The sequence below is a fragment of the Bombina bombina genome, chromosome 3 (genome assembly GCF_027579735.1).
Source record: "Bombina bombina isolate aBomBom1 chromosome 3, aBomBom1.pri, whole genome shotgun sequence".
Taxonomy (NCBI): domain Eukaryota; kingdom Metazoa; phylum Chordata; class Amphibia; order Anura; family Bombinatoridae; genus Bombina; species Bombina bombina.
This window is the reverse complement of record NC_069501.1, coordinates 587,877,051-587,895,367: the sequence shown is the minus strand read 5'-3', so window position 1 is coordinate 587,895,367 and position 18,317 is coordinate 587,877,051. Positions and strand designations below refer to the sequence as shown.

The window sequence follows — 18,317 nt, the reverse complement described above, 5'->3', positions numbered from 1 at the left end:
GAAGTCAGACAAAGCCTTTAAAATAGAATCAGAAAAAATTTTCTTATAAATCTTCTAAATATTTCTTGTAAGAATGGAAATATATAAAGCATAAATACTAATGGATTCCGCATGTAAAAGTATATCATAATAACTTATTACAAACCATAGCTAAAGATAAACATTTATAACATTTAAAATAAATGAACTTAGCTTTGGTAGAACTGAAACTCAGTTAAGCGTTTTTCCAGAAGTGGCTTCTGATTCAGGGTCAATCTGAGACATCTTGCAATATGTAATAGAAAAAACAACATATAAAGCAAAATTGATCAAATTCCTTAAATGACAGTTTCAGGAATGGGAAAAAAATGCCAATGAACAAGCTTCTAGCAACCAGAAGCAATAAATAATGAGACTTAAATATTGTGGAGACAACAATGACGCTCAAATTTTTTAGCGCCAAAAAAGCCGCCCACATTATTTGGTGCCTAAATGCTTTTTGGCGCCACATCCGGTAACGCTGACATTTTTTGGCGCAAAAACATCAAAAAAATGACGCAACTTCCGGCGACACGTATGACACCGGAAATGACAAGAAAATTTTTGCGCCAAGAAAGTCCGCGCCAAGAATGACGTAATAAAATGAAGCATTTTCAGCCCCCGCGAGCCTAACAGCCCACAGGAAAAAAGTCAAATTTTTAAGGTAAGAAAAAATTGATTTATTCATATGCATTATCCCAAATATGAAACTGACTGAACTGACTGAATCAAGGCAAATAAATGTTTAAACACATATATTTAGAACTTTTATATAAAAGTGCCCAACCATAGCTTAGAGTGCCACAGAAAATAAGACTTACTTACCCCAGGACACTCATCTACATGTAGTAGAAAGCCAAACCAGTACTGAAACGAGAATCAGTAGAGGTAATGGTATATATAAGAGTATATCGTCGATCTGAAAAGGGAGGTAAGAGATGAATCTCTACGACCGATAACAGAGAGCCTATGAAATAGACCCCGTAGAAGGAGATCATTGAATTCAAATAGGCAATACTCTCTTCACATCCCTCTGACATTCACTGCACGCTGAGAGGAAAATCGGGCTCCAACCTGCTGCGGAGCGCATATCAACGTAGAATCTAGCACAAACTTACTTCACCACCTCCATGGGAGGCAAAGTTTGTAAAACTGATTTGTGGGTGTGGTGAGGGGTGTATTTATAGGCATTTTGAGGTTTGGGAAACTTTGCCCCTCCTGGTAGGAATGTATATCCCATACGTCATTAGCTCATGGACTCTTGCTAATTACATGAAAGAAATAGGCATTTGATAAAAATATATATAAGAACTGTATTTACTGTAGCAGTATTGATAGTGAGACTGCATTTCTAGTTATCTGCTGCCCCCTCATGGATTAAAACTGGTATGACAGCCAAACGAGTTGACTGTTTCAAACGTATGCAAACCAAATAAGATAATCAGGGAGGCATCTCCCAAATAACCAATCAGGGACAAACTCTGTTATAGGCCTATCAAAATCTTGTGGGAATGATTACAAAAAAAAGGAGAGGCTATATCTTTGATAAGTACCCACACACACAGTAGACAAATGACCCTGAACAAAAGTTTACATACCCCCATTTTTAATACCGTGTATTCCCTTCTTTAACATCAATGACAGCTTGAAGTATTTTGTGGTATTTGTGGACGAGGCCCTTTTTTTCTTCTCAGATCGTAAAGCTGCCCATTCTTCCTGGCAAAAAGCCTCCAGTTCCTGTAAATTCTTGGGCTGTCTTGCATGAACTGCACATTTGAGATCTCCCCAGAGTGGCTCAAGGATATTGAGGTCAGGAGACTGAGATGGCCACTCCAGAATCTTCACTTTATTCTGCTGTAGCCAATGACAGGTCGATTTGGCCTTGTGTTTAGGATCATTGTCATGTTGGAATGTCCAAGTACGTCCCATGCACAGCTTCCGGGCTGATGAATGCAAATTTTCCTTCAGTATTTTTTGATAACATACTGCATTCATCTTGCCATCAATTCTGACCAAATTTCCCGTGCATCCACCTCCGTGTTTCACAGTAGAAATGGTGTACCTTTCATCATAGGCCTTGTTGACTCCTCTCCAAATATAGCGTTTATGGTTTTGGCCAAAAAGCTAAATTTTGGTCTCATCTCTCCAAATGACTTTGTGCCAGAAGGTTTGAGGCTTGTCTCTGTGCTGTTTGGCGTATTGTAAGTGGGATACTTTGTGGCATTTGCGTAGTAATGGCTTTCTTCTGGCGACTCGACCATGCAGCCCATCTTTCTTCAAGTGCCTCCTTATTGTGCAGCTTGAAACAGCCACACCACATGTTTTCAGAGATTCCTGTATTTCACGTGAAGTTATTTGTGGGGTTTTCTTTGCACCCCCAACAATTTTCCTAGCAGTTGTGGCTGAAATTTTAGTTGGTCTACCTGACCGTGGTTTGGTTTCAACAGAACCCCTCATTTTTCATTTCTTGATTAGAGTTTGAACACTGCTGATTGCCATTCTCAATTCCTTGGATATCTCTTTATAACCCTTTCCTGTTTTATACAGTTCAACTACATTTTCCCACAGATCCTTTTACAATTCTTTTGCTTTTCCCATGACTCAGAATCCAGAAACGTCAGTGCAGCACTGGATGAAAGATGCAAGGATCTGTCAGGAGTCCAGAAACTCATTGACCTTTTATACACACACACTAATTACGAACAAACAGATCACAGGTTATGATGGTTACCTTTAATAGACATTCAAACCCCTTTGTGTCAACTTGTGTGCATGTTATCAGGCCAAAATAACCAGGGTATGTAAACTTTTGATCAGGGTCATTTGGGTAGTTTCTGTTGTCATTATGATTTAAAAAGAGTAAACACAGTTGATTGATAATAAATGGCTCCAGCCAAACACTAACCTTGAGTGAAAGAAACTTTTTTGTGTTATCATTCATATTCTCTGAAAAATGACCAAGTAATCATAAATTCTGTCAGGGTATGTAAACTTATGAGCACAACTGTGTATGTGTGTGTGTATGTGTATATATATATATATATATATATATATATATATATATATATACACATATACATACACACACACATACTGTACATAACTAGTATAACCATAGCTAAGTTTACATTATGCATATATTTACACATTTTTAAGAATTATTTTTTGGAATTAACTAACTGAATGACAGAACTGAGAGAGTACTTCCAATTGATAGATGAAGGGTGAGTGCCAACTTTTGAGCTGGCAAAAAACAGAGGCAGAAAGTGTAGAAAAAAGAATTATGTTTAAAAGGACCACAAGACTTCCAAGTTACCTCCCCAGTTAGGAATTTTCAAAAATATTTATGATCATGAACAGACATTGTAGTCATAAATTAAGTTTATATCAGATGTGAGCTAACCACGACTGATGTTACTGGCAATTACTATAATACTGGTGGGATATGGCTGATCTGCTGGTTGGCAATTACTGGAATTCAGGTGGAATGGCTTTGTGCGTGGGAAAATTATTAGAATGAAAAATAATTAATATTTAATTAAAAAAAAGAAGATGGAGGGGAGGAAGTCAAACAGTGATGTAAGTCCATCTGAAAGAATTAGGAAAACTACTACAAAGAGACAGGTAAAGGGAAGAAAATAAATGAAATATGAGGAAAAAAATGTTTTCTTTTTTTATATACTTTAATTCCACTATTTCAAGCCAAGACTATATCAACCTCTGCTGGCTTTAAAATTGAAGCATCTTCCTCTGAGCAGCGTGCCTGGAGGGAGGAGTTAAAAATACAATCTAGCTACGCAAGTTGCGCAGTACTACGCAACGTGCATAGGGAGATTGTAATTTAACTCCTCCTCCGTCGGTTTTCACTGATCTCCAGCCAGGCACTGTAGGGAGTTGCGGCGCAATGGGGGTGATACCATCAGAGGAGATTAACTCCTGCTTGATGGTGTCAAGGACCACCAACATCTTCTAGTGGACCACCAGTGGTCCATGAATCACTGGTTGGCTACCGCTGCTTTAAATGAAATAAATGTTTTTACCACCAGCTTCCAAACTTTACCACCTTAATGAAAACTAGGCCAAAGTCTGCTTCTGTTTGAAAAATGTGCAGTGATTCCTTTTGCTGAACCTACTGTAATTCTGAATTGTTTTTAGCCAATCCTTCTCCATCACTGTTTGGTTTTTACAGATCTTCTCAAACATTATAAAACATTTTACATGTGATGTGATATATATATATATATATATATATATATATATGTGTGTGTGTGTATATATATGTTAAACCAAGAAAGTAGAAATCCAGACTGGCTCCTCCAAGTAAAAGACGATTTATTGGTTAAAAACAGAAAGTAAGCACACCACACTGTTAAGAATAGGCCTTAGTGTGTTGTGTTTACTTTCTGTTTTTAACCTTTTACCGCTGTTATGGTGTATTCCGTCCAAAGGGCGCTGGGCTTTAGCGTCATTAGGACAAAATACAACGTCATAGCCATAATTGAAATCTCGCGATCACGTGCACGATAGCAGGATTTCAATTTGTCTACATCAGAACGTTGTTCCGATGTAGACATTATGACCCTATCATGAAAGGGTTAACTTTGCCAATAAAACGTCTTTTACTTGGAGGAGCCGGTCTAGATTTCTACTTTCTTGGTTTGCCATTGGACTTTCCCACAGGGCTCTCCAGTGACGATTGGACACGGAACAAATGACCCCCTAACCTGGATATACCAGAGTTTGCAGAGCAACTTTGCATGAGCGGAGGAGACAACAAGCAGGCAAGCTGATCTCTAGTAAGCCTGCATCATTTATCTGCTTCAATGGATTTGTTGACTGTTTATCCGGATGTGTAAATGCTTAAAAGGACACTAAACCCAATATTTTTCTTTCATGATTCAGATAGAGCATGCAATTTTAAGCAACTTTCTAATTTACTCCTATTATCAAATTTTCTTCTTTCTCTTGCTATCTTTAGTTAAAAAGTAGGAATGTGATGCATAGGAGCTGGCCCATTTTTGGTTGAGAACCTAGGTTATGCTTGCTTATTGGTGGGTAAATTTAAGCCTCCAATAAGCAAGCACTTTCCATAGTGCTGAACCTAAAATGGACTGGCTGCTAAGATTTAAGAAGTTGCTGTAAAAAGATAAGGTAAAAAATGTGACTCGTTTCTTATCTTTACTATTTTTAACACTGAATGGACTAGTAACTGTCTCCTTGTAGACTAGTATCTATTGTGAGATTTTCCCATCACTATATGGTGTGTACATATATACACATACACAAACACACACACACACACACACATATATATATATACATACACACACACACATATATATATATATATATATATATATATATATATATATATATATATATATGTGTGTGTGTGTGTGTGTGTGTTCCTAACATAACACAACTGTTGGTGGCACAATTGAAAAGGGTTAACACTTAAAATAATATGGGGCATGTTTTGCCTGAATTTTTCCTCATGGAACAATTACGCTCATGTGATGAGAGAGAAGACATTTATGTAGCAGTTGTAGTTGAACAGCTGTGTTTGCAGATTTCTTCCAAATATTGTTTCTTTTTTTGTAAATTGCAGATTTGTGTGTTTACCTTCAATATCTGAATAGAATTCCTTTTATGTTTGTTAATCTCCGTTCTCCACTGAAAACATCAACAGTCATGTGGTGTATTTATTTTTTAGCAACAATGTATACCAGATAAATATATATTTAAATGTCTAATGCTACCACTACTGCTACTTGTACTACTATAATAATGATTATACTACTAAGTATGATTATTATTATTAATAATAATACTCATAATAATATTAATTAATTATAAAAACAGGAAATAGAGTCCAAATCTACAAAAGAATAAAGCTCTAAGATCAGGACTGTCCAACAAATTGTTGCAAGATTGGGAAATATAGTATAAGATTAAACTTTCCTGCTTCAGATAGAACATGCAGTTTTAGAGGCTTTCCAATGTACTTCCATGATCAAATTGTGCACAATCTTTTTATATACACACTATCTGAGGCACCAGTTCCTACTGAGCGTGTGCACAAGATCACAGTGTATACATATACTAGCCTCTCTCTCTCTCTCTAGGGAATTACCATTAATCCACCCACTGTTAAAGGGATAATGAAGTGAAAATAAAATGTTCATGATGCACATACAGCGCTTTATAGGTAGGCTAACAGGAGCTTTATGAGTGTACACATGTCTTTAGCACTCTAGGGCACATAATATTTATGTGACCGCCATCAGCTATGCATATACATATATTCTGTGAATTCTTGCACATGCTCAGTAGAAGCTGGTGACTCAAAAAGTGTAAATATAAAAAGACTGTGCACATTTTGTTAATGAAAGTAAATTGGAAAGTTGTTTAAAATTGCCTGCTCTATCTAAATCATGAACGTTTAATTTTGACTTGAGTGTCCCTTTAAATGCAAGGGTTCAAAGTCACAAATCTTCCAATCGGCATCCTATGGAACAAATAATACATAACATTGTGTGTTATTTTTAACAAACATAGCCCCTAGCTGCCTTCTTTATTTAGAATAGCAGGCAGTTTTATTATAGGCCTATGGGCTAAGCTTTTTGCTAATACTGCACAACAGGATGCATTATGCCTTTGACTTTCTAGGTAACAGATTGAAAGTCTTGTGACATTGAAACTTTGGATTGGAGTAGCAGAATTTGGAATCTTTGGCTTTATAGACCAAAATTATCTATTGAAAGTTTTATATGGTTTAATTAATTAAATAAACAATTTGTTAATGTATCCCAAAAAAATTACCCTCTTTTTTAAGACATATCATATTGAATTTATTTGTAAAGAAACAATACAATCACCTTTTTATATATGTTACTCATAGTGTTAATTGCAGTGGGGAGGTCACATTTAGGGTTAATTACAGTGATTAGCTGGGGCATTGTTAGGGACACTATAGGTAGTAATATTAGTGTGTCTAGGATTATTGTTGGGTTATTGTGATCACCCATAAAGTAACATAGTGTATTTTTTTATCTTTAATAATGTACCCAGCACTATGGAATTTCATGGGCCTTTACAACTAAATAAAAATAATAATGATACAGCAACTAAAATGGAGCCACTATACAAAATCTGTAAATTTAACCACTGATCTAATTTAGCAACATCATGAATAGTATCAATGCCTCTGTCCACCACAAACTCAAACCCCTCCCATTCATTTCCCCATTTCCCCAAAATCACATTTTATTTCTATCAACCCACTTGTGTTATCTCCTTCCATCCAATTACTTATCTTTATCTGCATCATTGCCAGTTGTATTTGTCTATCCGCTTATAATAGCGTTGCAAGCTATGTTACAAAGGTACTAGGCTATAGATGTCAAATGTAAGGAGACCCAAGATCGGAAGACATGAATCCTATTGCTGAATCTAAAAACTATTTTATAGAACAAAGTACGACAGACACACTCTGAAGCTGCTAGCATTTTTACATCATCTCACTAGTTTCTCCTGCCATGAATACATACCACAGCAGTACATATATAATGCTAAAGTGAAGTTAAGCAGATGCACACAAAAAACACTACAAAACACTCAGACACACGAACCCCATTTGGTTATATAAAAGATCTTCAATATCAATGGCAGCTGGAGAGATCTTGCATATGTTAGTAAATATGCTCTCATAGGAGTAACAAGAACTGCAGAGTTTTACCTAAGTGAATACAGTCCCTCAAGTGTAGGTTAAGTGTTGATTTGATAACATACCTGATTCAGAATGTCTAGCTTCGGCAGAATAGTGATTTTGCTCTGTGCCCTCTTGGTTCATGTTTAAAAAGAAACTGTTAAGGTTTGGAAGGCTTCTTTGCCAATATTTCCGTAGCCACAGAAACTGTGGTGATGAGAGCCCAGGAAGTGCTCCTGAAAAGAGACAAGCAGGGCATTCATTTCTCCTGTTCACAGCTGGCATAGCACAAAAGGTGCAAGCTGCACTGTAAAAATAGAAACTGTGTTTACTTTACGGTCTTACACGTCTGCTATTATTAATCCTGTAACAAACATAGAACATTTACAGCAAAAGGGACACTGTACTATATCACTTATATCAAGCACATGATGAGCAGCCTTTAAACAAGATTTCAATTCATGTAACTAATTACATTACATGTACATTTAAACTAAAAATTTGCAAGGGCAAGTCCTACAGTTTCGTTAGTAGAAAGGGATATGCTTCTGCAAGCCTGAAAAGGAATTGTTTGTTTATTCAGCACAAGAACAGCCCAGATTACAAGTGGTGCGCATTTGTTTTCTTTTTGCTCAAGCGATATTTGCGTTTAAATGAAAAAAAAAAATGCATGGCTGGATTAGCGAGGGAATTACAAGTATTTTGTTTATATGCTCTTGTCCATCAATATACATGGAGACAGAGAAAAAACAAATCATTGTACAATTACATCAAGATTTGCATTAACCCCCAACATAATAATACCATGCAAGAAGTAACTTTTACCTTTCCTTTTATTAGCATATAATCTCTCATCTAACACATCTTCTCTGTGTTTTAATTCTTCAAAAATATTTGTATATGTGACTCTACAATTCTAATTTAATTAACTTTATCTAAAAAAAACAACAACAAAAAAAAACAATCACCTCTTCAACTCTATGGATGGGGAGACAAACCCCCCCCCAAAAAAAACCCCTCCAATCCACTGTTCCCTCCTCTCTCGTCCTCAACTCTCAGTCTCTAATCCTACTCTCATCCAGACAGTTCCACTCTCCCCGGAGTCTATCCTCCAGAATTATTTCTGAGTGCGCAAATGGAATTAATATAAGTTTTTGTATCTCTTGATCAAGTGTCTATATATATCTGCCATTTATTAAGAAATCCCTTCAGTCTATTTAGTTGGTCAAACTTAGTATCCCATTGCTCAATCCAGAGCTGTCTCATAATTTTAATTTTTAATTGAGAAATTGTTGGCGCCTTTTTAGTAATCCACTGTTCTAATATACATTTTCGTGCTAGCAAAATGATCACCACTATCAGCTATCTACCTTCAATATATTTATTCTCCCATTGAAACAGGCATATCTCCCGTGTCCCCAAGTGAATATTTATTTTAAGCTTTTGTTTAATCCAGTACTGTACTTTGCACCAGAAATACTTAACCTTTGAGCAACAGTAAAAATGATGCATAAAATCCGCATTTTCCTTTCGACATTTAGTACATCTATTAGTACAATCCTTTTTCCATTTTATCATCCTACGCGGGGTTAAATAATCTCGATGTAATAGCCTCATCTGAGACTCCCTGAGAGGTATAGAAAGTGTTGCTTTTTTAACTAACTTTAAACTATCTTCAATTTGCATAGGTGTTAAGTTATCTGCAACACCCAAGCTCCATTTGTCCACCAATGCATCCATCCCTTCTATAGTATTTATATGATTTAGACATTTATAAAAGCGCGTAATAGAAAAAGATGCCTTCTCGAACTCAATTTGTGCTTGATTAAAAGCCGAAATATCCCAAAATTGCGCATCATTTTTTATTAAATTCGTGATGTAATGTCGTGCTTGTAAGTAAGCATAAAAATGAGTTCTAGACAATTCAAACTTAATTTGTAAATCTTGGAAAGTCCGTATCGTTTTATTTAAAGGATCTAAGCAGTCCCTAACGACTTTTAACCCCTTCCTTTTCCAAAAATGAAAAGGGCTTATGTCTATACCAGCTGGAAAATTAATATTCCCTACTAGTGGGATATACATAGAAAACAGGTATGTACGTTTCAGATACTTATGCGCTAATCTCCAAGCTATTAAAGCATCCTTATATAAAATATTTGACTGTTCATTCATTGGTAAGTCTTTGCCCTGACTGTAAGGCAAGAAGGAGAGACTAACTTCCTATAACACTGCCTGTTCCAGTGTTGCCAGTCTAAAACATTCCGAAGCAATGTAGCCCAATTATAAAGCCTGAAATCAGGCAAACCTAGACCTCCATATATAAATGGAGCATATAATTTTTTAAGAGCAATTCTTACTTTTTTCCCTTTCCAAAGAAATTTCCGAACTGCAATATTTAGATTTTGCAGATCTCTTTTTGTAAGAAGTGAGAGCATTAATAGCGGATATAATAATTTCGGTAATATTATCATCTTAATAAGGTCTACTTTCCCAGCCAAAGATAGGGGGAGATGAAGCCAGCTTTCTAATATAGCTTTTATTTTTATACATTGTTTAGAAATATTTAACTTATAGATCAAGTTTGAGTTGTTAGATAAAAGAATACCCAGATATGTCAATGATTGGTTTACTTCTTTAAATGGAAAGTTATAATTTTCCTTCTTGTTTTTATTTAACCATAGAATCTCTGACTTGACCATATTCACCTTGTACCCTGCTAGTTTCCAAAACTCTTCTAGTACTTGTAATATGATCGGAACCTATCTCACCGAATTTTCTATAAAAAGTAACGTCATCTGCGTTTAACACTAATTGTAATTTTGTTTATCCAATACTTATTCCAGGATAAGACAGACGTAGTTTTATCGCTAACGAGACAAATGGACCCCTAAAACCAAAACTTTCTAAAGTAAAAAATAAATGCTCCAATTCTATCCTATCGAAGGCCTTCTCTGCGTCCAAAGACATCAGAAAGGCCTCCTGGATATCCATTGTATATTCCTGGTTAGAATCTACCCAAAAATGAGAAATAGCATGAAGTACTCTCCTAACGTTTTTTCACTGACGTCCTCCCATACATAAACCCTGTCTGTTCCGCATTTATAAGATCTATAAGAATTATTTTTAAACTCTCTGCTAATATCTTCATTAAAATGTTATAATCAGCATTGAGCAGAGAGATTGGTCTATAAGATTCTGAGAAGTCTTCTTTTTTTTAATTTAAAATTAAAGAGATATAAGCACTTGAAAAAAACTGTGATGGTATCTTACTTCCTTGAAAGTATCCATTAAAAAGTCTGCTCAACAAAGGAGTTATCTGCGTTTTAAGTATTTTATACCATTCAATCGGTAGACCATCCGGACCCGGCGCTTTTCCATTTGCTAATGAGGAGACTATTTTGTCAATTTCTTGTGTTGTAATGGGAGCATTTAAATTTTCTAATTGTTCCTCTGAGATTTTAGGGAGTTTAATATTTTCCCAGAACTTCTCTATTAAGGGCGACGCACTCATACTTTGCTTAGTATATAATTCGGAGAAATACCTAGCAAAAGCCTTTACGATATCCTCTGTGGTCTTATATATAATACCCTTATATTTAATTGCAGCTATGTGCTTACGAGCTACTCTTGCCGTAATTAAAGAAGCGAAAAGTTTACCAGACCTATTTCCCCATCTATAATATCTACTATTGCTTTTTACTTGTGACTGTGTTGATTGTTCTGTTAAGTAAGCATCTAGTTCCCCTTTACACATCCAATATTTCTCATGTGTCATTATCGAAGGTTTATTACAATAATCATGATATACCCTGGCTAATTCCTCTTGCAATTTTTGCGGCTTCAATCTAGCCTTTTTCTATGCAACTTTGCATCAAATGAAATCATATTACCTACTACCACTACCTTAGCTGTTTCCCAGAATAACTCTGGATTATCTAAATGTAATTGATTATCTGTCACATAGTCATTCCATGACTGTATCACATAATTTTGGAAATGATTTATATAAGTAATTGGGGAATCTAAATGTGTTCCCATTTCTGCATTTCTCCTTATCTTGAAAGGAAATTTCTATCGGTGCATGAGCCGAAACTATTATTTTATGTATTTTACTCTCTAAAACCCTAGGAATAAGTGAATTAGAAAGTAGAAATAAATCTATTCCTGAAAGGGTATGTTTAGCTTTTGAGACGCAAGTATAATCCCTACCGTCTGGATTACGTAATCTCCAAATATCCATTAATTGTAGGGACTTAATTTTTTAAAAATCTTTTCCTCAAATTTACCCAAAGGTCTATTCTGAGAGTATTGCTTAATCCCCTGTTCTAATCTGAACCTGTCCCATATCGAGTCGGGGGCTAAATTAAAGTCTCCCCCCATGATCAAATTCTTATCTTGAAATGGAAGCAACGTCTGAATTAGTTTAGTCCAGAATCTATTGGATTTCTTCTATAAAGGTAAGACGAGTCCACGGATTCATCCTTTACTTGTGGGATATTATCCTTCCCTATAGGAAGTGGAAAAGAGCACCACAGCAGAGCTGTCTATATAGCTCCTCCCTTAGCTCCACCCCCAGTCATTCTCTTTGCCTACTCTAAGTACTAGGAAGGGTAAAGTGAAAGAGGTGATAAAATATTAGTTTTTTAATTTCTTCAAGCAAGAGTTTGTTATTTTAAATGGTACCGGTTTGTACTATTTACTCTCAGGCAGCAGATAGATGATAAACTAAGGTCCATTGCTGTTCCCACAGAGGCTGAGGAGTACAGGAAACTTCAGTGTGAGGAACGGTTTCATGCTATGCAGCAATGAGGTATGTTCAGTCATATTTTTTCTGGAGAGACTGTGTATTTCAGAAAGGCTGACATTATACCCAGGAGGGTAAGGGTAAGCAGTAATCCTAGAGCTAATAGAAGGGCATTACTTAGCTTACATATGGGGCCAATTACAAATATGGTTGACAATGTAAAATGTTTGTGAGAAAACGTTTTTTTGTTTTTGTTTGGGAGTGCTTTAACGTTTTTGTGGGCAATAAACATTTTGGGCAACTTTATTAGGGTACACATGGCTTAATTTTCGGGTCTTAGAACCCACATGGCTAGTTATAACCGCTCTGGTGCGGTTCTTTAAAGCTAAGAAACATCGAGTGAGATGGGCGGGGCCTATTTTCGCGCCTTAGATGCGCAGTTAGTTTTGGCAGCAGGCTCTAACTCCTGAGGGTCCTAGTGTATGTTTTGGGCCAAATCGAAGCTTTTACCCCACACTTTCGATCCCTGAGGGCAGGTAGGGCCACAGCAGGGCTGTGGCAAGGTGCTGAGGGTTTTTATTCCGGATCTGGGCCTATTTTCGATCCGGTTTGGAAATTAAGGGGTTAATTGTAAAAATATTTTGTGGTGCAATCTTTACTTACAGTGTGTCTACATACAAAATTTTGAAAAGTTTGGTGCATGTTTAGACTGTTTTGCAGAACCGTTTTTTAAGATTGTTATTTTTTTCACTAAATAAAGTGTTTTCATGCTTATTTGTAGTCATTACTAGCCTGTTCAACATGTCTGACATTGAGGAAAGTCAATGTTCAATATGTTTAGAAGCCATTGTGGAACCTCCACTTAGAATGTGTCCCTCATGCACTGAAAGGTCAATAAATTGTAAAGAACATATTTTACCTACTAAAAGTATGTCACAGGATGATTCTCAGTCAGAAGAGAATCAGGTTATGCCATCTAAATCTCCCCAAGTGTCACAACCGTTAATGCCCGCACAAGCGACGCTAAGTACTTCTAGTGCGTCTAATTCCTTTACCCTGCAAGATATGGCCGCAGTTATGAATACTACCCTCACAGAGGTTTTATCTAAGCTGCCTGGGTTGCAGGGGAAGCGCAGCAGGTCTGGTGTGAGAACAAACGCTGAGCCCTCTGATGCTTTATTAGCTATATCTGATGTGCCCTCACAATGTTCTGATGTGAGGGATTTGCTGGCTGAGGGAGATATTTCTGATTTGGGAAATATGTTCCCTCAAACAGATTCAGATATGACGGCTTTTAAATTTAAACTAGAACACCTCCGCTTATTGCTCAGGGAGGTTTTAGTGACTCTGGATGATTGTGACCCTATTGTAGTTCCAGAGAAATTGTGTAAAATGGACAGATTCCTAGAGGTTCCTGCCTACACTGATGTTTTTCCGGTCCCTAAGAGGATTTCGGAAATTGTTACTAAGGAGTGGGATAGACCAGGTATTCCGTTCGCTCCCCCTCCTACTTTTAAGAAAATGTTTCCCATATCAGACGCCGTGCGGGACTCGTGGCAGGCGGTCCCTAAGGTGGAGGGAGCTATTTCTACCCTGGCTAAGCGTACAACTATACCTATTGAGGACAGTTGTGCTTTCAAAGATCCTATGGATAAAAAATCAGAGGGTCTCCTGAAGAAAATATTTGTTCATCAAGGTTTTCTTCTCCAACCTATAGCGTGCATCGTTCCTGTAACTACTGCAGCGTCCTTTTGGTTCGAGGCTCTGGAAGAGACTCTTCAGGTTGAGACTCCATTAGAGGATATTCTGGATAGAATTAGGGCTCTCAAGCTTGCTAATTCTTTCATTACAGATGCCGCTTTTCAATTGGCTAAATTAGAGGTGAAGAATTCAGGTTTTGCCATTTTAGTGCGTAGAGCGTTATGGCTTAAGTCCTGGTCTGCTGATGTGTCATCAAAAGCTAAGATTTTAGCCATCCCTTTCAAGGGTAAGACCCTATTCTGGCCTGAACTGAAAGAGATCATTTCGGACATCACTGGAGGGAAAGGCCATGCCCTTCCTCAAGATAAGACGAATAAGATGAGGTCCAAACAAAATAATTTTCGTTCCTTTCGAAACTTCAAAGGTGGTTCCTCTTCCCCTGCCGCAAAGCAAGAGGGGAATCTTGGAATGCTCAATCCAAGTCAGTCTGGAGACCTAACCAGACTTGGAACAAGGGTAAACAAGCCAAGAAGCCCGCTGCTGCCACCAAGACAGCATGAAGGGGTAGCCCCCGATCCGGGACCGGATCTAGTAGGGGGCAGACTTTCTCTCTTCGCTCAGGCTTGGGCAAGAGACGTTCAGGACTCCTGGGCTTTAGAAATAGTAACCCAGGAGTATCTTCTAGATTTCAAAGATTCTCCCCCAAGGGGGAGATTCCATCTTTCTCAATTGTCTGTAAACTAGAAAAATAGAGAGGCGTTCTTATGCTGTGTAGAAGACCTATATTCCATGTGAGTGATCTGCCCAGTTCTGGAAACAGAACAGGGATAAGGGTTCTACTCCAATCTGTTTGTGGTTCCCAAAAAGGAGGTAACTTTCAGACCAATTTTGGATCTCAAGATCCTAAACAAATTCCTCAGAGTCCCATCCTTCAAGATGGAGACCATTCAGACTATTTTGCCAATGATCCAGGAGGGTCAATATTCATATATATAAGATACCACCGTGGACTTAAAGGATGCGTATCTACACATTCCTATCCACAAAGATCATCACCAGTTCCTCAGGTTCGCCTTTCTGGACAAGCATTACCAATTTGTGGCTCTTCCCTTCGGGTTGGCCACAGCTCCCAGAATTTTCACAAAGGTGCTAGGGTCCCTTCTGGCGGTTCTAAGGCCGCGGGGCATAGCAGTGGCACCTTATCTGGACGATATCTTAATTCAGGCGTTGACTTACCAACTAGCCAAGTCTCACACAGACATCCTGTTTTTAAGATCTCACGGGTGGAAGGTGAACGTAAATAAGAGTTCACTTATTCCTCTCACAAGAGTCCCATTTCTGGGAACTCTGATAGATTCGGTGGACATGAAATTTTTTTGACGGAGGTCAGGAAATCAAAGATTTTAACCACCTGCCGAGCTCTTCATTCCATTCCTCGGCCGTCAGTGGCTCAGTGTATGGAGGAAATCGGACTAATGGTAGCGGCAATGGACATAGTTCCGTTTGCTCGCTTGCATCTCAGACTACTGCAACTTTGCATGCTCAAACAGTTGAATGGGGATTATGCAGATTTGTCTCCTCAGATAAATCTGGATCAAGAGACCAGACACTCTCTTCTTTGGTGGTTGTCACAGGATCATCTGTCCCAGGGAATGTGTTTCCGCAGGCCAGTGTGGGTCATAGTGACAATGGACGCCAGCCTATTGGGCTGGGGTGCAGTCTGGAATTCCATGAAAGCTCAGGGTTTGTGGACTCAGGAGGAGGCTCTCCTCCCGATAAATATTCTAGAACTGAGAGCGATATTCAACGCACTTCAGGCGTGGCCTCAGCTGGCTTTGGACAGATTCATAAGATTCCAGTCGGACAATATCACGACTGTAGCATATATCAAGCATCAGGGGGGAACAAAGAGTTCTCTAGCGATGATAGAGGTTACCAAAATAATTCGATGAGCAGAGACTCACTCTTGCCATCTATCAGCAATCTATATCCCAGGAGTGGAGAACTGGGAAGCGGATTTTCTAAGTCGTCAGACTTTTCATTCGGGGGAGTGGGAACTCCATCCGGAGGTGTTTGCACAATTGATTCAGCAATGGGACACACCAGAATTGGATCTGATGGCGTCTCGTCAGAACGCCAAACTTCCTTGTTACGGGTCCAGGTCAAGGGATACTCAGGCAGTACTGATAGATGCTCTAGCAGTACCCTGGTCGTTCAACCTGGCTTATGTGTTTCCACCATTTCCTCTCCTTCCTCGTTTGATTGCCAGAATCAAACAGGAGAGAGCTTCAGTGATTTTGATAGTACCTGCGTGGCCACGCAGGACTTGGTATGCAGACCTGGTGGACATGTCATCTCTTCCACTATGGACTCTGCCTCTGAGACAGGACCTTCTGATTCAAGGTCCGTTCCAGCATCCAAATCTAGTTTCTCTGTGGCTGACTGCTTGGAGATTGAACGCTTGATTTTACACAAGCGGGGTTTCTCTGAGTCGGTCATGGATACCTTGATTCAAGCTCGAAAGCCTGTCGCCAGGAAAATGTATCATAAGATATGGCGTAAATATCTTTATTGGTGCGAATCCAAAGGCTACTCATGGAGTAAGATCAGGATTCCTAGGATTTTGTCATTTCTCCAAGAAGGATTGGAGAAGGGGCTATCAGCTAGTTCCTTAAAGGGACAGATATCTGCTTTATCAATTCTACTGCACAAGCGTCTGGCAGATGTTCCAGAGGTTCAGTCGTTCTGTCAGGCTTTAGTTAGAATGAAGCCTGTGTTTAAACCTGTTGCTCCGCCATGGAGTTTGAATTTAGTTCTTAAAGTTCTTCAAGGGGTTCCGTTTGAATCTATGCATTCCATAGATATTAAGCTTCTATCTTGGAAAGTTCTGTTTTTAGTTGCTATCTCTTCGGCTCGAAAAGTTTCTGAACTATCTGCATTGCAATGTGACTCGCCTTATCTTGTTTTCCATGCTGATAAGGTGGTTTTGCGTACCAAACCTGGATTCCTTCCTAAGGTTGTTAGTAATAGGAATATCAATCAGGAAATTGTTGTTCCTTCTCTGTGTCCTAATCCTTCCTCTAAGAATGAGCGTCTGTTGCACAACTTGGACGTGGTTCGTGCTTAGAAGTTTTACTTGCAAGCGACCAAAGATTTCCGTCAAACATCTTCTTTGATTGTTGTCTATTCTGGAAAACGTAGAGGTCAAAAAGCTACGGCTATCTCTTCTTTTTGGCTGAAAAGCATCATCCGTTTGGCATACGAGACTGCTGGACAGCAGCCTCCTGAAAGGATTACAGCTCACTCTACTAGAGCGGTGGCTTCCACATGGGCTTTTAAAAATGATGCTTCTGTTGAACAGATTTGTAAGGCTGCAACTTGGACTTCGCTTCATACCTTTTCCAAATTTTCCAAACTTGATACTTTTGCTTCTTCGAAGGCTATTTTTGGGAGAAAGGTTCTTCAAGCAGTGGTGCCTTCTGTTTAACCATCTGTCTTGTCCCTCCCGTCCATCCGTGTCCTGTAGCTTTGGTATTGTATCCCACAAGTAAAGGATGAATCCGTGGACTCATCTTACCTTTATAGAAGAAAAGTAAATTTATGCTTACCTGATAAATTGATTTCTCCTATAGTAAGACGAGTCCACGGCCCACCCTGTCATTTTAAGACAGACTATTTTTTTTAAATTTAAACTCAGTCACCTCTGCACCTTGTAGTTTCTCCTTTTTCTTCCTGTACCTTCGGTCGAATGACTGGGGGGTGGAGCTAAGGGAGGAGCTATATAGACAGCTCTGCTGTGGTGCTCTTTGCCACTTCCTGTAGGGAAGGATAATATCCCACAAGTAAAGGATGAATCCGTGGACTCGTCTTACCATAGAAGAAATCCATTTATCAGGTAAGGATAAATTTAGTTTTTTCATTTGGAGCGTAGATATTGCAGAAAACCCAAGTCCCGCCTTCTATATTAACTTGAGCTATAACATATCTCCCTTCTGGATCTATTATAGTATTAATAACCTCTATTTCATGACGTTTACCAAATAAAATAGCCACTCCCCTTTTGCCCTAGAATAAGAAGAGAAAACTACTGACCCAACCCAATCTCTGCGTAGTTTTAAATGGTCCTGATCCATTAAATGTGTCTCT

At 38.3% G+C, this 18,317-nt stretch overlaps 1 protein-coding gene across 3 annotated transcripts in view; it reads right to left on the bottom strand.

The window, feature by feature from the left end:
• INPP5B (inositol polyphosphate-5-phosphatase B) overlaps positions 1-18,317 on the bottom strand; it is a 406,727-nt gene that overhangs the window by 271,908 nt on the left and 116,502 nt on the right. For all 3 annotated transcript variants that reach the window (XM_053707160.1, XM_053707161.1, XM_053707162.1), the window contains one exon: positions 7,810-7,962. In XM_053707160.1, coding sequence (XP_053563135.1) covers positions 7,810-7,962 — 153 coding nt within the window. The remainder of the gene's footprint in view (positions 1-7,809; positions 7,963-18,317) is intronic.